The sequence below is a fragment of the Coffea eugenioides genome, chromosome 9 (genome assembly GCF_003713205.1).
Source record: "Coffea eugenioides isolate CCC68of chromosome 9, Ceug_1.0, whole genome shotgun sequence".
In the NCBI taxonomy this organism is placed as follows: Eukaryota; Viridiplantae; Streptophyta; class Magnoliopsida; order Gentianales; family Rubiaceae; genus Coffea; species Coffea eugenioides.
Genome location: NC_040043.1, coordinates 40,132,016 through 40,153,363, shown reverse-complemented (window position 1 = coordinate 40,153,363; position 21,348 = coordinate 40,132,016). Strand labels below are relative to the sequence as shown.

Genomic DNA, 21,348 nt, shown 5'->3' with positions numbered 1-21,348 from the left:
TTATACAGGAAAATAACAAATGAAAGCTCCTTAGGTTGTGGTATCCCTAACTACTCATGCAAGTGCTATATTTGGATCATTAATTACTACATCTAGGCTAATTATGGTGTAATTCCCTTATGCATTTGAATCCTACTTTCGTAGTGAATCAATTATACTCATAACTAATCCATACCTATTTTCATGGTTATGAAATTAGTTACAAGTTCATTTCTTCAATGAAATTACATGAAATGAATCACTAAAAACCACATAAGTGCACCTCTACTTTCGTGAGTGTACTCCCTATGTTTAGCACTTCTTGAACTAGTGTTAAATCTCAATTTTCATTGCAGAAACAACACCTTAGATAATCACAATTAATGGTACCAGATTAATCATGATTTCAAGAGCTAAAGTGCTAAATAACTTGCTCAAATCATAGCAGTCAAATAACCAAATAATAAACACTAACAATTATAGAAAGTTCAACCAAACCCAAGGTATAAACTTTAGAAACACATAATGAACACAAAATCCAGAACTTGTATATTAACTAAACTTGGAATCAAATACAAAAGATAAAGAGTTTGGAAGGAATACAACCCTTGTCACATGAGCTTTCTTCCTTGCCTTCTTCATCCTCCATCTTCATCCTAATCTAGATAATAAACAAGAATGGAAAAGCTACACTACTCTATACTAAGCTAAACTAACACTAGGAAGATGAAAGAGCTACATTTCTGCCGACTCCAAGCTTCTCCCGTAGCTCTCTCTATTTTTTCTGCTATGGACTCCAATCTCCCTTTTACAGCTGGGAATGTTTCTCACATGTATAGCATCCAATGTGAGTTGGTGGGGGTGAAATTGAGTTTTACGCGTACAGAGCAGCCTTTTCTGACTTTGGGCTGCTACAGTGATCCGAGCTGATACAGTACCTCGGATCCGTATGGATCCGAGCTCGGTTCCACTAACCCAGAAACAACCGAGGGTTCGGATGAATAGTGGATCCGAGTGTGGATCACTTGCTCTGTTTTTGGCCCAACTTCAACCAATCTTTTCTTGATGATAAAAGCTGATTTAGCTCTTGACCAAAACATAAAACTTGTAGCCCTTTGAGTTAGCTTTCCAATGCATCAAGAATCACCTCATTTGGATCTGTGTAGGCTGAGAAATGACCGAAATACCCTTACCTGCTCATTGCCCTGTTCCAGTTTCGACCAGTAGAAATTTGCTATTGTAATTCGGCATTTTGACCTGGAAAACCTTCAAACTGGATTTAGATGTCTTCACCAAAGTTGTAGATCTATCTCTTATCTTCAAATGGGTTCAAGAGTCATCCCAATCCGATCATTATAACTCAAGTTATAGCCGAAATACGAAAATGTGTCAAAACTGTCAAAATACACAAAATCCAAGTAAAAAGTGATAAAAACCTCATTTAATCACTTAAAAGCATTTTTCACCAATTATAGCCAAAATGATTCATATTCTTCCAATAATATAACCAAAGTGACTAAAAATAATATAAAATGTCATACAATTATTACGTAAATTAGTCACTTATCATGGTCGTTAGGTAAAAATAATTTCTCAGTCAAAATTAATGGTCACGTCAGTCTTCTCCATCCTAATTGAATATTTTACCGTTTTTGAACGAAATGTGACCCGAAATAATTAATTCATGTACTAAATATGGTGCATTTAGAAGTTTGGGGACCAAATGTGTCCCTAACTCAAAATTTAATTACGAAAAGTGGATTTTTCCCAATGAGTTAGTACCAGCCTATTACTAGACTATGAAAATGCATAGACTTCCACCATTTCTATTCTTGATTAAAAACTTAGACCTATGCATAAATGCATAAGCAGTACACCGTTGAGCTGACATCTCTTTCCTCTTCAAGAGCAGAAGACAAAATCCAAGACCCAAAAGCAAAAAGCCAAAGATGAAAACTAAAAAAATAAAAAGAAAGAGAAAGAGGAAAAAATTCTACACTCAGTATGTTCTTTTATTAGATCTTTTTACATTTGGCTGTTAGAAGTATGATCCCTCAGTTGAATTACATTTTCATTGGTGCAAAAAAATTTAAAAAAAAAAAGAAAAAAGAAAACAACAACACTAATAGCTATGCAATTTGTGTTGACCTGGTCTACAGTCACAACGATATACCTTGTATACAGGAGAACAAAGTACAAAGACTTGTATACAAGTGAACACGATCCAAATAGCTATGCAATTTTTCCCTCTGTATATCTTCATTATTGTATATTTCCCTCAGTATATCTTGCATGATCACTTACGTGGACTATAAGGTGGAATACTTTGTTCAGTATTGAAGTAATTGAAAGGATCAATGTGCGTCTTGGCCCTGACCAATCGCTCATAGTTTTGATTGAAATATGGAACAGCCCAGTTTCTTGATACTTCAACGCTGGTGAAATTTGGGTTGTTTATACCCAAATCGAGATCCCTGTAATCAGCATATGCCCTTCTTGGATTTTTGGCTACATATTGACCAATAATCGTCTGCATTTGTCGAATCCAAGCTATACGCTGTCTTTGTAGATTTGGTTCTGATCCATTCCATTCAATAGCTTCAAACAAAATGAATATATTTCCAGCCCTATATGGAAACGGAATTGCTGTGGAAGGAATCTCATCCATAATTCCCCCAAAAGGGGTCCATTCGAATCTCCCAGGTGGATTATCTATCTTGAAAAGTTGTCCCCATATCTTCTTTAACCCCTCAACTGGAATAGGCACCTGGGCAAAATTTGACTTTCCTTTCAAATAAATTTTAGGAACTGGAGGAAATCTACTTGTCAAAAAAGTGGCCGTTGAGTTTGTTGGGATGTTCAGATTGAAGGGCTAATTATCGAGCCAATTCAGTCGAATGCAATCTCGCCTAGTCAATCCCAATTCTGGAAATTGATTTTGCATTATCGAGAGTAGTTGATCAACTCCTCCCTGGAAAACAGCAACAAATGAAGCTTGTATCGTTTTTCTGCCAGTTTGATTTGAATTGATACTAGTTATTTGGAGTGAAAGAAGTAGGTCCCTTGGCAACTTAGGGGCAACAAATTGCCACTTGTGAACAAGGTTTGTTGCATTTGTTTCCAGGGTTTTGTAAAGCCGAAATGCTGTAACTCTCGGGGTAATGGCAACCAATTTTACTTTATATGCGAGAATGACACAGAAACTAGCACCTGTTCCCCCTCTGATTGCCCAAAACACATCCTCTCCCATCGATGCTCGAGTGAGAACTCTTCCTTTTGCATCGACAATACGAGCATCAATGACATTATCAGCAGCTAGACCATGTTTCCTTATCAGAGGACCATAGCCTCCTCCGCTAACGTGACCCCCAACTCCAATAGTAGGCCAATAGCCAGCTGCGAAAGCAAGCGAGCTATTAGTTTTGTTAATGGCATAGTAAGTTTCTCCTATTGTTGCACCAGCTCCAACCCATGCTGTTCGTTCTTTGTTATTAACTTTAACATAACGATAATTGAACATGTCCATGACGAAAAAGGTAGCATTGGAAACATAGGAGCTGCCCTCAAAGTCATGGCCTCCGCTTCGAATCCTCATTCGCAAACCAACCTTTTTAGAGCAGTAAATTGCTGTCCGCATTTGGGAATTTTTAACTGGGGTGAGAATGACTTGGGGCTTAGGGGTGCTGGGTAAGCTGAAACGCAGGTTTTTTGTGTAAAACAGCAAGATTGAAGAGTATGAAGGGTTATTTGGTGTGCAAATGATTTTTGACATTGCCTTTGGATTGTCAGATTTACGTAGAAGGCAATGGACAAAATCTTCGCGGGAATTATTTGCTGTTGAGGTAAAATGTGAAAGAGAAAAAACAAGGAAAAACGTTACAAACATTCGAAGCAACATTGTGTTTAACATCTTCATATTATCAATTAACTCAAAATGGATAAGTGGAGACACGAACTTAAAACCAAAGGTTTAACTATTTATAGAATATATGCGAGTACATGGCATTACTTAAAAAAAAATTACGGATCCCTTGCTTGTCGCCTTAATTTTGGTGGTTTAAGCACATTCATACAAGCGATTCTGATCAAAACTTCTCAACGGACTGCAGCTTAATTCTCAGCAAGATTGCAACTGGGCAGAAATTGTCTCCTTTTTCTAGACTAATTAATTAATGTACAACGTATTCCAATAAGCTACAAATTCTATTTTCAATACGGATTTTGCAGAATTGAGAAGGTCAACCTGGAGGTAGTTAGGAATGCTAGTGATCTCTACTTAATCATGTGTTAGACTTGTTTTTCTTTTTCATGGTTTCCAAATTGTAGTTCACTTTTCAATCGAACAATATAGTTAATTTTTAAATACTCTAAAATACTCTATTGTAATATGCTTTCTTTATCTATGAATATCGCCTACCTTATTTAATTATTGTAGGCATAGTATTTAATTGGGTGAGATGTAATATTGCCGAAAAGCCTCAATCATGGTATTGTATAGGAGAATCAAAAGTCGCCATTTTGATTCTCAACTATTGTATTTGTGTCTTGATTGTCGTTGTAATTAATTAATATAATAGTTAATCATATAATATTAATACAATGGTATTTCAAAAAAAAAAGGTAATCTAAATTTACTCTTCTAATAACGTTATCTAAAAGGAAAATATGACCAACCTCAATTATCTTGGACTTGTTGCTATCAAGCATTAGTCTTAGTTAGTTAATTGGTCATAGTAGTATCCTTATATGCCAAAGAGACTGTCCATTGAGTTCTGATTCGCTGAAAAGGAGTATTAAAAGAAAAAATTATTTTGCTTTTAATATTTTCGTAGCCAAATGTTAGTTTTCCAGTGGATAAATTTCCTACATGGGAGGTGATGCTATGGCGAAGAGAGAGGGATAGTAGCACAAAAGATGTAGTTATAAGGTGAGATAGGCAGCCGAGAAGAGAATAGAATAGAAGGAAAGGTCATCATGTGCATGTAAAGAGATGGGGTAATTAGGTGGAATATGTAGCAAGGTAAATGGAAGGGAAGGTCATGATATGATATAGGGGGAGGGAATGGCATTTTTTTTTTTTAGATGTTGTTATTGTCCTTTTTTGGGTGTTTTTTGGTTTATTTTAGGTATTTTTCGACCTTCTTTTTATAGAAAATGTAGTTGTTCAAAAAAATGATATATATAGATATAAGAAAACTAGAATGAGTTATTATAAAACACTTTTTTAAAGAGAAATTAAACAAAATAAACATATTAACTAATTAAAAAAAAGAACTCTTGAGGGGGCAAAATAATAGAGTTCAAACTTAAATCTAATACTATATGTAGAAATTTTGGAATGGAGGGGGCGGCAGCCCCTGCCCGTCCCCCCAATTTCCAGTGTTGTTTGTAGACTTCCACCAAAGAACTACAAAAACTATACAAATAAAAAAATAATAGAAAAAAAAGTGATCTTACCACTTTAGCCAACCACACTATTAGATTGTTTTAGTTATTAGAATTAATATTTGTGGAAGCTAGATTTGTTTATTCTTTTATTGATATCTTCTATCTACTATTGACGACAATTGATCTTTGTCAAGTTCTAAAGCTAGGGTCACTGTTGAAATAAATAAGCCATACTATTTAGAAGATTAGTAGTTTTACAATTGGATTTATTATTTGGTAATTATATTAGAATTAGTATCAAATTCAGTTTAGAAAATAGGGTTAAGTTGTTTTTTGGAATTAAAATTAGAATTGGTTTTACTATTTTGTTTCTCTATTTAAGGATTTGAAATCCAACGTTTGTGGTTAAGGAAAATTAGTGAATTGATTGAAAAATATTTTCTTTGCTTATGTACCTTCTGACGAGTCTCAAACTTGCGTTCTAAGTTTTATAGCTAATATAAAAGTGTTGAGATCGATCTCACGAGAATCACTACCAACTACTAAGACTTTTCACTCACTTTATTATCTAAACCAACAGGAATATTGGCTAAAGTAAAGCAATAATCAAGTTATAACAATACAAAGGCAAAAAATTTAGATTCAAGTGTTTCAGGGTATAGAATCCACTAAATATACCTAACCATGGATGAGATGATCAATTAGCACTAAAACTCTTGTCTTGCGAAGGATATATTTTACTCAAGCAATCGGAACTCATTTTTGCAAATGAACCAAATTTAGCCAACACTGTAGTTTCCCTATTTTTGTTGTGAAATCACAAGTGAAGACTTAAATCAAGCATAAAAAATATCAAGAATATCCACCTAAGTACACCATTACTTTTTGTGTATCTATTCCATTTTCATAATTGTCATCTATTTTCATAGATTAACAACAACTAACATAGCTTGCAAATGGTGATCAGTTATTCACAAGTACACAATCAAGAATAGAAGATCTAGCTAGTACAAGATATAACAATAATCAATCACATTCAATCATAATTAAGACACAAATAGTTTCATCTATCCCTATGATAGATTGTATTATTTTGTTTATCTATTTAAGGACTTGAAATTCTACATTTGTAGTTGAGAAAAATTAGTGAATTGATTGAAAAAAGATTTTCTTTCCACTCGTGCCTTCCTTTAAGTTTTAACCTATGATTCATCACATCGGCCGAAGCCTCACGGCTTTTGTTTGTCTATATTAGCATAGATTCTTAAACTTGCTCAGTTGGTTTAATTCTCTGTACCGAAGAAAAGCTTTACAGCTTTGTTTGGTCATATATATTTTGAGTGACTTGTTTTCTTGGTTTGAAAGTTTGAATTACATTGCTGCGTAATTTTTGATGCTAACAATCACTGGTATACAATCCAACTCTATGCTCTGTTTGAATAGAAGGAAACTAGGAAAGTTGTGTGAAAAAGTAAAGTATAGAGAAGTGAAGTACAAAAAAATGAAAATCATTTTTTAGTTTAGGTTTGATTGTCAAGAAAAAGTTTGAGGAAAGTAGGAAGTTAATGATAATTATCGATAGTTAGTAAAGTTTTTTTTTATCTAATTTTCTATTTTTCTTCAAAATCCTACAAATCTTGCAGGATGCAAAAAAAAATTACTAATTTTACTTCATTTTCCCACGCTTTTCCTTACAAACAAAAGGAGATGGGTATACAGTGGGAACTGTATCTAATTGAGTTCTAGTCGTCCGGCCTGCAACAGACTTTTCGCCAAATTCGTTACTTCTTTATTGTGACATTCCGGCTAATCCCTTCCCGCCGCGTTGGGCACTCTTCCCGTTTATTTTTTCCTGTTTTTTTCCTCCCCTCAAATCACAATGCAAATGTGCTGTACTAGGGCTGTGTGTACATTTGGGAGTTAGTCTAGAGTTGCTTTGATTAAATTTATGAATGCATTGGCCTGCTTTTTCATATTACCAAATATTTATTAAAGCAATCATAATTAATGAATAACAGCTTTGATTTTTTATTCCTCTAGCTAAAAAAAAAAAGGTATCGGGTCATTCTAAATTGTTAATTTAAGCAAAAACTATGCAGGAGATGTCATTAACCTATGCCTCATTGTTTAAACAATTTTCGGTATGCTACATTAACGAAAAATATTACCTTTGCTATTATGATAATAATTTGGTAAAAAATTTGGAAGAGAAAATATAAAATTTCATTAAAAAAGAACCAATCCTAACAATTACTTTTTTGCTTAGTCACCCCCTCCTCCTTTTCTTTCTTTGGTTGTTATATGTTGCCCTTGCTATTCTAAAAGTTATTTATGTAGAAAATTTTGGAAAAAAAATTGAAATCAATAATAAATGACTATTCTAATAAGAGTTAATATTATATACGCTGACAGTATATATATATATATATTATCATGATTGCATGCATGACATATATACATAATTGGTAGTAACATTTAAAAGTTAAGATTTATTAAATAACTTGAAAAGTATAATAATTAGATTTACATGCTAGTTTGTATGCCCATTGTTTTAAAACAAATATGTACTTACATATTTATGTTATTAAAATTCTCCATCAAGTAAACTACTTTGTTGGAGTTTATGGGAAGATAGAAAAAATAAGATATTGATAGTGTTAGTTATTTGCTTTGACTATGCAGATCCACTATGACAAATATCCTTATTTGCCTTGAATATCGTATTTGTTTAATGCACGCTTTCTTCCTATGAATGTTACTCTGAGTCTGTCTAAATGATTTGTTTCTTACTCGTACCATGTTGACAGGTGCCGAACCTGTACAATAATAATAATAAAAACCTAAATACCACTAAAAGCAGTCAAGAATTAATCCTAAGTACTGGAGCAGGGACTCTAGGTGTGCAATGGGTTACTTGATTCACCCTGTTCCCGAAAAGTTTGCTGAATCCGATATACCAGAATTAATTAATTGACAAAATTTACCAAATAGTAGACAGTGGCAAGTAGGGTCGTCTCCTCAGGGACTGGAAATATTTGCCTCTTTTAAAGTCCAATTGATAAGAGGGGGATTTCACCGATATGCAACTAAAAATAATTAAACAATCCAACTATAAATAAATAATTAACTAGCACAAATATAGCAGGAATTAGATCAAGAATAAATAAATTCTAGCCAAGGATACAACTACTCAGACACAGTCCGCTTACCCGATCATTGATGCAAGAGAGGTTCACTTAATTTATTAATAGACTAGTTATAGTCGCCGACAAATTCTAACCACCAATTTTTCCTTAATTTATTGATAACCAAGGTACGACCATTGATTACCTCTAACCAGAAAGTACTCCTAGGTACGACCGTAGGAATTAATTTTTCAATTGCATCAATCACTAGAAAAACCTAACCCTAATCAATAACACGCTACGAGGGTTATTTAAATTAGATTGCACGTTCCCCTAATGTGTAAACACACCAGTTGCCACTAATATTAATCAATCAAACAATTACGGATTTAATTGACTAAATTGGCACGAGATTAATAAATCACATCGAACATCGGGCCCTTGACATTCAAATAATAAAATAATCTCATGAAAATTCAAGCAGATAACGTGCAAATATCAATAAATTGAGGAACGCGTGAAAACTAGTTAGATCTCACAGCTTTTCAGGACTGCGCCGTCGAGTTGACCCTTGACTAGATGGAAGGCTTAGCCACGCCGCATAATTAAATCACCACACGAATTAATTGATTGCAAAGGCATTGCGTTTTCACTAGAAAGCAAGGAATAAAAGATGTTTTTCCTGGCGTGTGTCAGAGGCCAGTCAAAAGAAAGAAAACTAGAACTAAACTAAAAAGCTAAAACTCAAGCCGTCCTTTTCTTCTCTACGTTGTTCCCTTTTAAAGGACCAAAAGGAAGATGACTAAAAGCTATCTAGGTGGTCCTCACACATGTGGACAAAGTCTCCAAATTACTCCTTGTTCCAAGTCTCTCTACGTTGCTTTCTTTGAAGAGCCCAAATGACCAAATATCCTTCACTGGCTTTGTGGTCCCCCACCAATTCAAGGGCCCAAGGATTGAAGCCCTTAGAAGTCTCCATTTTCTCCATAAAGTCCCTCCTTTTTGGTAGTTTTCTGTTTCATTCCTGAAATTAAGTCCAGATACCAAATATAAGTAGATATCAACAATTAACACAATATTTGGCAGGGATAAAAGGGAAAATTAATAATAAAATTACTAACAAATGACGCCCTATCACATGTATGTTTCTCTAACGAAATATCCTTTTTTTTTACCAAACAAGTATTTTTCATATAATCATATGCCTCTGTAGTGTTTTGATATAATCAGTGTAGTACTATCATCAAATTTGTGACAATATCTCATTTGTCATCTCTTTTGTTATGAAACTATCGACAAAGTGATTTTAACCGGAATTTTTTTTCAATCTTTGTGTTACTTTTTTCTTTTCTATTCCTTGTTTCATTTTTTTCTTCCTTCATATCAAATATTGTAGGATTTTTCGAAATAGCCACCTGTTAACACCTCTAATATTTACATAACCTACTATGTATATACATATATAACAATTATTATCCTCTCTTACATTTCTATACTTTCCTTATTTAATCTTATATATTCATTGAGAAAACCAAAAGGAAAACAATATGAAAGAAAAAAAGAACAAAATTTGACTGTTCATAGTCTTCTTCAAGATGCATATAATTACTTTCCATTCTTTTCTGGTCTTTTGTCTTGAATTTCTCGTCTAAAATTATTATGATTCCGTCCCACATTTTTATCAACCATTTCACTAATGGAAGCTCGTGATTGATTCCTCTGTTGCATGAAATACTTTTTCCTTGTATGCTCTGAGAACCATATCATTTCCTTCACTAATCACTACCGGCATATATTAACAGATAAGGATTATGCAGGGCCATCGCCAGCCCGCAGTATAAACTCATCTTCGTATAATTATCTATCCCTTTTCCAGCTTAAATTCCCGAGAGAAGTCCTCTTTAGCAACGCAGGCCCTTTTCCATTGACGGGTTCAAACTAGATTTTCTAACAAAATTAATCGGTTTAAAATATGATCATGATTCATGAGTAAGTACATAAATATAGTCCTGAAAGATAAGTGAATATAGAAAACCGTGTTGTTGAGATCTATGAAACCGTAAACATCTTTGAATTTCCTCCATTTCAATTAAATTTGAACCAAAGGTAAAAAATATGGGATTATCAAATAATACATAGTGTGATGCAGTCAAAACAAAATATTAATAAAAGACGAGTATAATCTCATAACATATGCTCTATCCTCTCCTTTTTACATTTTTAGCCTATGTTATAGGATAACAAGATGGTTAGAAATCTTTTATTTTTTCAACCCAATCGCTCTTTTCATTTCAAAAAACTTTCGAGGTCTTAATCATCTGACATCAAAGGATTTCCTCTTTAGGCCAGATCCTAGTATCAAGAGCAGCAATAAAAGATTGGAGCTGATCTAAGAGTCCCTCTTTAGGCCACACTGTAGTTTCAAGAGCAGGCAATAAATGAGTGAGACAGCAGAGTATATCGTGTATGATATTTCCCGGTGGTTGTGAGCTACGTGCATTTGACGGCTAACCTATTTCCTGTTTTCATAGTACTGAATTCATTTGTAACATGAACTTGCTCAACCATTCAAGTCGTGCTCAAATTCTAAACCTTTAGTAGTGACATATGATACAGCTTCTTAGAAGTTTCACGGAATCCATTACCCGATAGATCACAAAGAAGAAAAAGAAAATACGTTTGTGGAGAGAAAACAGTACAAGGTTTCCAAAGAGGGGAAAAATTTGATAAGGCCTGTCCGCTGTAGTCCCAATCTACTCATAGCTCACTACTTCAACAAGTAGGAGCAAAAAGTGGGAGATCAACATTGGATACAACCAATAAGAAAAATAATGCCTTCATTTGCGTGCAATGTATGAAACATTCGACAGTCACTCGGCTAAATAATGATCCAACTGAGGGTTTTGGCACGAATGGAATAGGTGAGTAAAAACAAAATGCAGAACAAAGCACAGAAACGGGTGATAGAGGCGTTGTGTCCTACTTTTGTTGGGAGAAGGTTACTACATTTTCAAATCACCATCCATCGTAGCTAGCAGACACTTCACCTTGAGCATCGACAGCACGAACCTGGGTAATCTGATAAGATATTGGTGCTGCTCCTGGTTTTTAACAAATGAAACAAACGTATATACTTCAACAATTAAACCCAAAAAGTGAGAGATAGCATCGGATAAAACCGATGAGAACGATAATGTCTTCATTTGCATGCAATGTATGAAATATGAAACACTCGACAGTGACTTAGCTAAATTACACAGAAACTGGTGATAGAGGCGTTGCGTCCTACTCTTGCTGGGAGAAGGTTACTACATTTTCGAATCGCCATCCATCCTAGCTGCAGACATTTCACCTTCTAGGACTAGAATTTTAGCCAACACTGAACATCTACTTTACGAACCTGGGTAATCTGATTGATAAGTTCTGGCAAACACTTCACCTTATAAGACTAGAATTTTAGCCAACACTGAACATTGATCGCACGAACTTGGGTAATCTGATAAGATATCAGTGCTGTTGTTGCTTTTTAATAAATGAACCAAACGTATACACTGTTTGCAGCCCGCGATTGACAACCACCTTCAGTTTTTTACATCTTTTTGAATTTGGATTTCCAAGTGCTTATAAATTGTGATAACAATCTGCTTGAACAGGTTGCAATTGGTTTGTCTTTTCTTCTAGTTTTTCTTCACAAAATTTGAAGCATACAAGTGCAAATGTCAAGTGAGGACCAAAGAAAAATAGAGGCCACCGCACATCTCGTGTGTGCCAGCCCTATTTACCCCCAAAAAGATTTTTTTTAAAAAAATCATCTTTTGCACTTTAGTCCTCGTGGGACTGTAGTGCAACAAAATTAACAAATTCGTCGCCGCACATCCTATTCCTTAAAAAAAAAAATTTTTTTGGTCGCCGCATTTTCCCAATTACCCAGTTCTTGCAATATATTTTTTAACATTATTCTGAGAAATTTGCCTATTGCTTTGGTGTTTGTGGGGAAACAGAGAAGAAAAACAAGAATGCCTTTGGATATGCAAGACTGACTGCCTTTCTATTGGCTGGTCAAGAAAAATCAACAACATATGCTTGGAATAGGAGCCTTTAAAAAAATGTGGCCAAAACAAAAAGGAAGCCACAGTGCAAAGTCATTCGAGAAGGATGAAAGGCCAGATATGTTTGGCTAATCATTCAATTAGCATACAGCCAAAAAAATTACAAGTTTCTTCGAGTCAGAATCGCAAAGGATACAAAAAATGGTGATCATCATCGGTAAACCAGTTGTGCAAAAGTGAACAAGTTGCCATCATGAGATTTTAAAATTTCAGGTCTTTAAACTCCTCAATATCATTTTGTAAATTACTAAAATCTTGAAGAATGTATAGTTCATATGCTCAGTGCAGAGACCCGACCAGCATGAGCAATTCTTGGAGACTTCAGGCCCTCATATTCTTAGTCTGTTCTTATAAATGTCAAACCACAGTGTCTTCAGCAGAGTTAATCTATTGATTAGATTCCCTCAGTCCTTTAACATTGTACCTCAATTTTGGTGTATTGTCCAACTACTACCAGGTGTAGCCTTCAGGCCCCTTTCCTTCATTTCTCTTCTAATTTCTTCTGCTTTTGTAGGTCTTCCAGCATTAGAATAAAGTCTTGCCAATATCACATAATTAGCAGGATTTTCTGGCTCCATCTCAAGCAATGCTCTTCCAGCAATTTCCCCGAGCTCCACTTCTCCATAGGTTCTGGAAGCCGCAAGTAATGCTCCCCAAGCTTTTACAGTCACCTTTACTGGCATTCCTTTTATAACTTCATAAGCCTCACGTAATCTACCAGCTCTGCTCAAAACATCAACTAAACAAGCATAATGATCGCTATTTGCTTCCACCCCATAACAATTTTGTATACGGGCGAAGTACACTCGTGCCTCATCAGCTAATCCTGCATGACTACAAGCTTTCAGAACAGCCAAAAACGTAATCTCATCAGGCTTTACATTCGCTATTTCCATCTGCGCGAATATTTCTAGTGCAGTTCTTGCCTCACCTTGAAGTGCGTAAGCTGATATCAAACTACTCCAAGCAACCACATCTCTTTCCTTCATTTGCTGAAACACAGAATCTGCATTTCTAAGGCACCCGCATCGCCCATACGCTTCAATTAACCCGCTCCTCAAGTGCATACTCGGCTCAAATTCATTCCTCACTGCATAACCATGAATTTCTTTAATCAAATTCAACGAGGATACACCCAAACAAGCACGTAAAAGAGCAAGAACCGTAATCAAATTAGGCGCCAAACCCAACTTCAGCATTCGCCTATAAAACCCAATGGCCTTATAAAACCCGTCATCCATTTCCAAAAATCCAGCTATAATCGAGTTAAAACTCGACACACTAGGCAAAACATCCATAACTTCAAACAAGTCCATAGCAGCAGACATATCACTTGAATGGGCGTAGAGCGAAATCATAGCGTTCCAAACGACTGCATTTCTTTGAGGAATTTCATCGAACAGTCGGCGGGCGGATGAAATTGAGATGCATTTGCCATACATGTCGACGAGAGCAGAAGCCACAAATGGGTTTGATACGAAAGACCATTTGTAGGTGAGTGCGTGAATCGAAGTGCCCAGATCAGAGCAGTGAAGGGATGCGCAGGATTTGAGGGCAAGAGGGAAGATAAAAGGGTCCAATGCGAAGGATAGAGAAGAGTGGATATGGTGGAAAAGACCGAGGGCTTTCTGGTGACGGCCACCGTTGACGTGAGAAGCTAGGAGCTTAGTGTAGGAAAGCAAACGGAGGTGGTTCGATGAATACGAGCCCATGTTTGGTTGGTTGGTTAGTTTTTGGCGGTTATAACCGATTTTTAAAAGCCTAATCAGGCCAACTTTGGTTTAATAATCTCGGTTTCACTGAGTTTCTAAGAGGTTATTCAGTTTGGGTCAAGGAAATCTCATAATAGCGAAGGAAGCTTGCTTAATTTAGAGTCCATGAGGATCCGACGGCTTTTATTTATCCTTTAAAATTCGAATTTTTTAAGAATAAATCTTATATACACTGACAGTATTTATATTATTATGTTAGATACACGACAAATATGTAAAATTTGGATTTCAAATTCAAATTTAGATTACGTGTCATGCATCAAATGGTGAAAGTGTATATACTTTCAGTGTATAGAATATTAATCTTTTTTTTAATACTTGATTTATAAAAGTTAGCAACATATCCTTTATTTTTTTTTCTGGCTAAAATATATGAGACCTTTTTGTGCATTTGTGTGAGAATCAGATTACTCCCTTATCGTTTAAAAATATTTGCAAAGCTCTCATAATTTCAATGAATCTTGAAGACGATGAGAACCATCCAAATTGACATTGTAAACCATTGGGGATTTCACGTACGAAAGATGTTGATGATACATTTTCAAACATTTGAAGAACTTAAAACCAAAAAAAAGTAAAAGAAAAGAAAAGGCATATTTTGTTTTACTTTAAGCTTCAAAAACATTTTGTTTTCTAATTGTAAATTGACATAAAGAATAAAAGAGTGTGAGAAGATTATCTAACAATCTTGTGCCTAATCTTTTATAAAAAAAAAAAGGGGGGTTTTTTTTAGCGCTCATCATCACTGCTCGATACCTCTTTTGCAGAAGGATCTAGGCAATGTGTTACTGAATTAGCTTTTCTTTGGATTCATTGAAGCTTTAACAAAGATTTTTTTGTAATGATTAACTAGAATTTTCTTGTTAATGTGAAAATATGCCAAATTATTATCATCATAATATTTTGTACATATTAAATTTTAACTTAAGCCAACTCTAAACTAGGCTGGGTGGGCGTCATACCAGAAAGGACCAACCTTGTTGAATAATGTTCAGACAGTTAAACTAGACAGGCCCAACATGAGGCTGAAGGTCAGTTTTTACTCGGGCTTATCAAAGGCCTAGATCATAGGCCTGAACGACACGCCATGAAGAATCCGAATCTAGTACTCGGACCCAGGTAACCCGTGGATTGAAAGTTTCTTCTTCTTCTTCTTCTTCACCTGTCTCCAAGATTCCTTAAACCCTAAAAATCCATGTCGATGATAACTCTTTCAAGACTCTTTTCGCCTAACCCATCTCTCAAAACTCCATTTAAATTTAAACCCTCTTTTCAAAAGCCATCTTTCTTTACTCCCACTCTGAACCATTCAATCCCATTTTACCCTTCTTTAGATAAAGCTAACCCCTTCAAGCTTCAAGGAAAACGCCTGCCTTTTGGGAAGAATCTTGGGGTCACATTCGACAATAAGAGAAGTTTTGGGCTTTTTGCTAAGGCTGAGGAGAATGAGGAAATGGATAAAGCTGAATTGGAGGCTAGAGGGCAGAGTACCATGCCTGATAGGTTCAGACCCTTGACTAAAGAAGCTCCCGATAAGCCAATCAGATGGCCTTGGTTTATAGGTATTTCTTCTTTTATTTCAACTTCCCAGGTTTTGAGCCTTTCAGGACTAGTGTGGATGTTAAAGAATGAATTTTTAGTGACATATAGGTGTTGAGAGGAAGAAATTCGATTATGGATTTCACTGTCCTGTAACTGTCAATTTGCTCATGTGCCGATATAGTTTGATACAGTTTTGCTACTGTATTCTTGATCATGTATTATAGTTATGATGATGAATGTGTATGAAGTCGCCATTGGGTGTATGAGAGTTGAGTCCTACCACTTAAGTACATCCTATCGAAGCCGTGACTTAGCAAAGTACCAATTCAGTTGTTCTACACACTATGGAGTGAATGTTCAGTCACGTAAAATGATGAATTTTGGGATCACAAGTGTTAGGAAACTGACTGCAAAGCAGAAGGGGGATTACAAACTCATATACTATATGGATAGTTCTATGGCTGACTTTTGGGTATTCGATATTGATTAAGAAAGCAAAGCAAAGGAAAGGAAAGTTGAGGGGTGAAATAAAAGTAGTTCCTTTGTTGTCCCTGGACTTTGGTACCACCCACCCCCATATGCCCAGAGGAATAAAGATTCTCATTTTCACTACTCAACCTATTGATGAGTTGCTTTTTACTTGTTTAGCCATCAAAGGTAAAAGAACCCAGTTGGAGCTTGCATCCTCGGCCAAATGCACAACTGTTTGAGTCAGATCACCTTGCACAAAATAATGTCAAGGATTATCATCCCCCTGTAGCTAAAGTCATGATCCTGCCATGGCTGAAACAACTTTGAACCTCCTCAAGTGCAATATAAACAGTCACACATTACTGGTCAACAGTATATTGTGTTGCTTAATTATTGTTATCTTTCAAATTGTAAACTTTTAAAAACTGGTGGGGCCAAATGTGTTGCTTTTGATGGCTGCAATGATTTTTTTCCTCAGTGTTTCTCTTGGGAAGTGCAATAGAGGCATTTATTTTGTAATAGGAACATTAAACTTTTTGCCTCATGCTTTATATGATGTTTGCTGCTAGGGATAATAACCATACGAGCTAAATCACTTGGAGGCAGAGGTCAAGAGTGTTGAGTATAGGCTCATTAGTTTACAAATTCCATCGAGGATTGCTAAATGAGGTGTTTATTTTACCTTTTACGTCGGATGCAAGTTTTTATAATCCATTAATCCCAAGAACATTGAGGTGAGCATGACTGCGTGTAAAATAAAACTGGTAACATGCACACTGAAAGGAACTGTGAGTCTAATTTACACTTAATTGGTCATCTTTATAAAAATAGACTTGGGATAAGCCCAACTAGATAGGTATGGACCTTTTCATGGCACAGGAAACTTCAGCAACATGTTCTGGACTTTCAAGACAGGTTGTTATGTAGGAGCAAAAAGCAAGCTGCAACATCTAGGGCAATGAGAAATACCATCACCAAGTAAAAAGCCTGTTTTCATTTCGACTACCAGTTAGGGTTGTTGTAAATTAATCTAACCTCCAGAGAGAGATCGGTTCCTTTAATTTCCAAATTGATGTTGGGAATACCAATGAATATAGTCAACCAAGGAGAAAGCTTTTATGGTTCAACACGTTATAAGATAGATTTTTGCCTCTTATTGAGTCATATTCATCATTATCTCACAAGAGTTAGCTTAGTATCAGGGTTCATAGTACTCAATTAGTCCTTTTCTTCTTTTGTCACAAGACCAGAGACTGAAGTACTAGCTTCAGTAGGATAGTTTTACCCTGAGTCATTTAAAGTAATTCAAATCCGAAACCTTTATATCAAATGCTGCCATTGAGTCGTTTCTGATTTCCCTCATTAAGTTAAATTTTCGGACCAGCATGAATTTAAATGTTTCTACGTGCTTTACTTTTGCTTTGTCTTTTAGGCTCAACTTATGCAGGTGGATATTTTTCTTAATCATTTTGGTTTAAAATGTTCTTCTAATTTGTGTCATTATTTTTCACTCAAATATTGTTAGTTTTCATGACTTGGGAGTCATTACTTAAGAGGTGCATGCCTCCATTGTTGGTGCTTATGTGTTGCTTAACAACATGAATGATGCAAGTCTGTGTTCAAATTTTGTATATAAGTCCTTGTATGAGTAGATTAAGTGGTTAACTCGTATGTTAACCTTCATATTCAAGTCCAGTGGTGACCTTGAGACATTTGCAGTTCTGGAACTTTTCAGGCATGCAAAATAATGAGTTTTATCTGATCATTGTTTGTGGTCCAAGAATGGAGGGGTAAATATATGTTAATAATCTTGCATGAAAGCTCAGTTAGAATCTTTCATGATAAAGCGCATTCTGATACATTAACTTCAGTAGCCTATGAAAGAAACAAATCCTCAATGAAAAAGGACATAAGTGTAATGGTATTATTGATTAGAAGGAACAGAAATATAAACTGCAAATGGTAAAGAATGTTCAGATCTATTAGTTACTACTGTAAGGGAGAGATGTTTTAATTTGTATATGGAAAATGATGGTGAAAGTGACACCCTGATTCAAGAAAGCTCTAGTCATTGGGCGACTACATAACATGATTCATTGATTTGTTTATGGTTTTCTGTTTCTTGCCCTTTTTGTTCTCAAGAGAACATTTGTTGGTAGCCTATATTTCTCAGTTTCTTTGTTAAACGCATATCTAACTCTAGTTTGCTAATTTGATTTAGGTGTTCTGATTTTAATATATTTTTGTGATAATGGACTATATATCTAATGGACTTAATGTAAGATGACTTGCAACTATTTACTTAAAAACCAAAGTAAGAAAGTGAAAAGGCCATGCCAACCTATATTTTCGTAATTCTGTAGTTTTTGTTAGCCTTTGATTTAAGAAGTGGTTCTCTTCACGAGCGTAAAAAAGATTATGAGTTGACTGATTCTTTTGTTGACTGTGAATGACATGCAGCATTGGCTTTTGCACTTTATGCCTGGAGAACTGTCTTGTGGGAATTGTCCAACTGGAAGAAGGCTGTGGCAGCTATCTTCCAATTCCTTGGATACATCTTAAAACTCGCATTAGCCCTTGTATTCCATTTTATAGGGGATCCAATTACATCCTTGATTAGAGGTATTGAGACTACATTTTACACCATTCGAGCATCCTACTCCTGGGTGATTGCATATGCTCCTATTCCAGAGCTTTCAACAGTTATCGTCCTGTCATCAGCCGTACTTGCTATCTCTGAAGCGACTGTTCCTGACTCTGTAAATAGCCAGCCATACATGCTCACGTTAGCTGGATTAATCGGTCTTGCTGCTGTTAGGAGCTACATTTCTGAGCTATTCTTTTGGATATTACTTTTGGGTTTGTTTAGTTTTTCTCGTTTTGTTAAGAAGAGAGATTATGTCTCTTCTGCATTGCCTGCGGCAGCTGTTTTAGCTGGTGTGGGAGAACCTTGGATTAGAATCATAGTGCTGGCCTCATATCTGGCACTGGCCATCATTCAACATTCAAAGCAACGTTCAGATGGCAAAGAAAATGAGGTTACTGGACCAGTTAGGAGAGTTCCAATTCCTCTTCTTTGTGCTGCATTGGCAATTGGTCTCCGCGTTGCCGCTAAATGGGCTGGATATAGACACCTGACATGGATGATTGCTTGACTAACAGGTCTGCTTATCCTGATTTCAGCGCTGAGACCATAGAATTTGCTCATCAAATTGTATAGCTGGGATAAGATTTTGTACTTTCCCCACATTATCCCATTACTTTTGTAACTTGTTTCCTATATTCTGCCACAGCAAGTTCACTAAATTCACAACTTTAGAAGATGTCATATGGTTTGACAGTCAAAAGTGGTTGCCCTCAATTCTTCTTTAAATCTCGGCCTCTGGTATTTACATTGCTAAATTCTTGCGCTGTTAGAACTGGTTTTTGTCCAAACAAAACTTGGTGAATAGAACCCAAGGGAAATGGTACCAAATATTGAATTCTTTTACACTTGGCGTAGATTTTTACCACATGGCCAAAAGAGTAATTTAATTTCGAATAAAAATCATGTAAATTGTAATAGTGTTCAGAAATTTTTTTTAAAAAAATTTTAAATAAAGCAAAACTTTTATACTAATAGTGTTCAGAAATTTTATCCTAATAAATGCTAAATTTTAAGTGTGCATTGTTATATTCTACAAATTATAACTTATCAATTTTTTTTTATGTAAGTGGGAGGTTTCAAATTCAAATCTCTCATTTACGCTCCTTTTCTCTTTCAAAATTATAGCCTACCTTAATTAGACCTGCGAAAGAAATTCTTGTATAGAGTTACTTGCAAGTTAATTATAGAAGAATTCTTGAACAATTTTTACATAACAGATTAAAAAAAAAAAAGAAAAAAAATGCCACTCCCCATAAACCCCTGAGCCCAATGGGTTGATTTGATGGGCTTGATCCAAACAAAACCCAATGCAGTCTATAAAACCCTGATTTTAGGGGTTAGGGTTCCAAAGCAGTCTCCTCTTCTCTCTTCTATAAAACCCTAAATTTTCCCCTTCATTCAATCCGCCCTCCACCATTCTTCCTCCAACTCTCACACACAGAACACACACCGAATTTCTCTTTTTTGTGGTTTTTTTTTTCAATCTCAGAAATTGATAGAATTGCACGTAGCCTCCCGGGCTGCTCCGAATCTATATTAAATGAAGAAGATTGCCCCAAAGCTCGTGCTAAAACGTCGCCGTTCAGTGTTGCAGTTCAGCCTCATGTACCTAATTTCATCCCAGGGCTGAATCTGTGTCAAAGCAACGGCTATATTTTGATTAGCCTTCATCTGATTGTTTTTTATCCAATTTCGAATGACTTGCCTCAACACCTTTAGCTTTTTTTCTGGATTTTACATAAATGAAAAAAGGTCTAGTCAAGGAGGCAAATATGAAAATTTACCGGCGGTGTCAACGTGGGGAAAATTCAATCTTGTTGTTTTACTTCTAAGAACATCCGCTAAATTGTCTTCAAATTTAGCTTTAATTTTGAAAATTGTTTTTCTTTGGCGATGATTAAATTGGATTTATCCGCGCTTCTGAGAGCATTTCTCTGATGCAAAATTTAAAAAATGGTTGAATTTCTTGATATGAGCCAAATCAACAAATTACTATCTTTTGTGTTATTCTGTTGAGATATTCATTATTTTTAAGATGCATAACATATTCTTTGTGTTAATTTCGGCGGGGATGATGAAAATTCAGCTTATAATGCCAGTTCTGCTTCAGAAAATTCTTGATTGATAGAGCTGTAATATTCCTCTGAGCCCTTTTCATTTTTGCAATTACTTATCGTTTATTGATTTTTTATAATAATAATTCTGATAATCAAATTATTTATGCATTTGTTAATAGTGGAAATGGTTTAGCAGTCAATGAAGATAAGTTAGTATAAGCTGGATAGTATTTGAGGTGTAGCAATTACACCAGAACA

At 35.4% G+C, this 21,348-nt stretch overlaps 3 protein-coding genes and 3 non-coding genes across 6 annotated transcripts; 4 read left to right on the top strand and 2 right to left on the bottom strand.

Annotated features, from left to right (window-relative positions):
• Nucleotides 1-2,275: 2,275 nt before the first annotated feature.
• Nucleotides 2,276-3,616, bottom strand: LOC113782562 (tetrahydrocannabinolic acid synthase-like). The gene is made up of 2 exons (XM_027328446.1): nucleotides 2,945-3,616; nucleotides 2,276-2,746 (listed from the first exon to the last, which is right to left on the bottom strand). Exons 1-2 carry the CDS (start codon nucleotides 3,614-3,616, stop codon nucleotides 2,276-2,278), a joined length of 1,143 nt encoding a protein of 380 aa, XP_027184247.1.
• A 9,046-nt stretch (nucleotides 3,617-12,662) lies between these two features.
• On the bottom strand, nucleotides 12,663-14,313 carry LOC113783741 (putative pentatricopeptide repeat-containing protein At1g03510). The gene has a single exon (XM_027329956.1). It carries the CDS (start codon nucleotides 14,311-14,313, stop codon nucleotides 13,027-13,029), a length of 1,287 nt encoding a protein of 428 aa, XP_027185757.1. The 3' UTR covers nucleotides 12,663-13,026.
• A 1,150-nt stretch (nucleotides 14,314-15,463) lies between these two features.
• Nucleotides 15,464-19,759, top strand: LOC113782927. Its single transcript, XM_027328903.1, has 2 exons — nucleotides 15,464-15,935; nucleotides 18,847-19,759. The coding sequence occupies exons 1-2, from the start codon at nucleotides 15,569-15,571 to the stop codon at nucleotides 19,539-19,541; spliced, it is 1,062 nt and encodes a 353-aa protein (XP_027184704.1). The 5' UTR covers nucleotides 15,464-15,568; the 3' UTR covers nucleotides 19,542-19,759.
• A 775-nt stretch (nucleotides 19,760-20,534) lies between these two features.
• On the top strand, nucleotides 20,535-20,690 carry LOC113748507. The gene has a single exon (XR_003464363.1). It is a non-coding gene; the product is annotated as a small nucleolar RNA snoR134 (small nucleolar RNA).
• A 231-nt stretch (nucleotides 20,691-20,921) lies between these two features.
• On the top strand, nucleotides 20,922-21,012 carry LOC113748505. Its single transcript, XR_003464362.1, has one exon. It is a non-coding gene; the product is annotated as a small nucleolar RNA U36a (small nucleolar RNA).
• An 81-nt stretch (nucleotides 21,013-21,093) lies between these two features.
• On the top strand, nucleotides 21,094-21,187 carry LOC113748489. Its single transcript, XR_003464346.1, has one exon. It is a non-coding gene; the product is annotated as a small nucleolar RNA Z223 (small nucleolar RNA).
• Nucleotides 21,188-21,348: the final 161 nt, after the last annotated feature.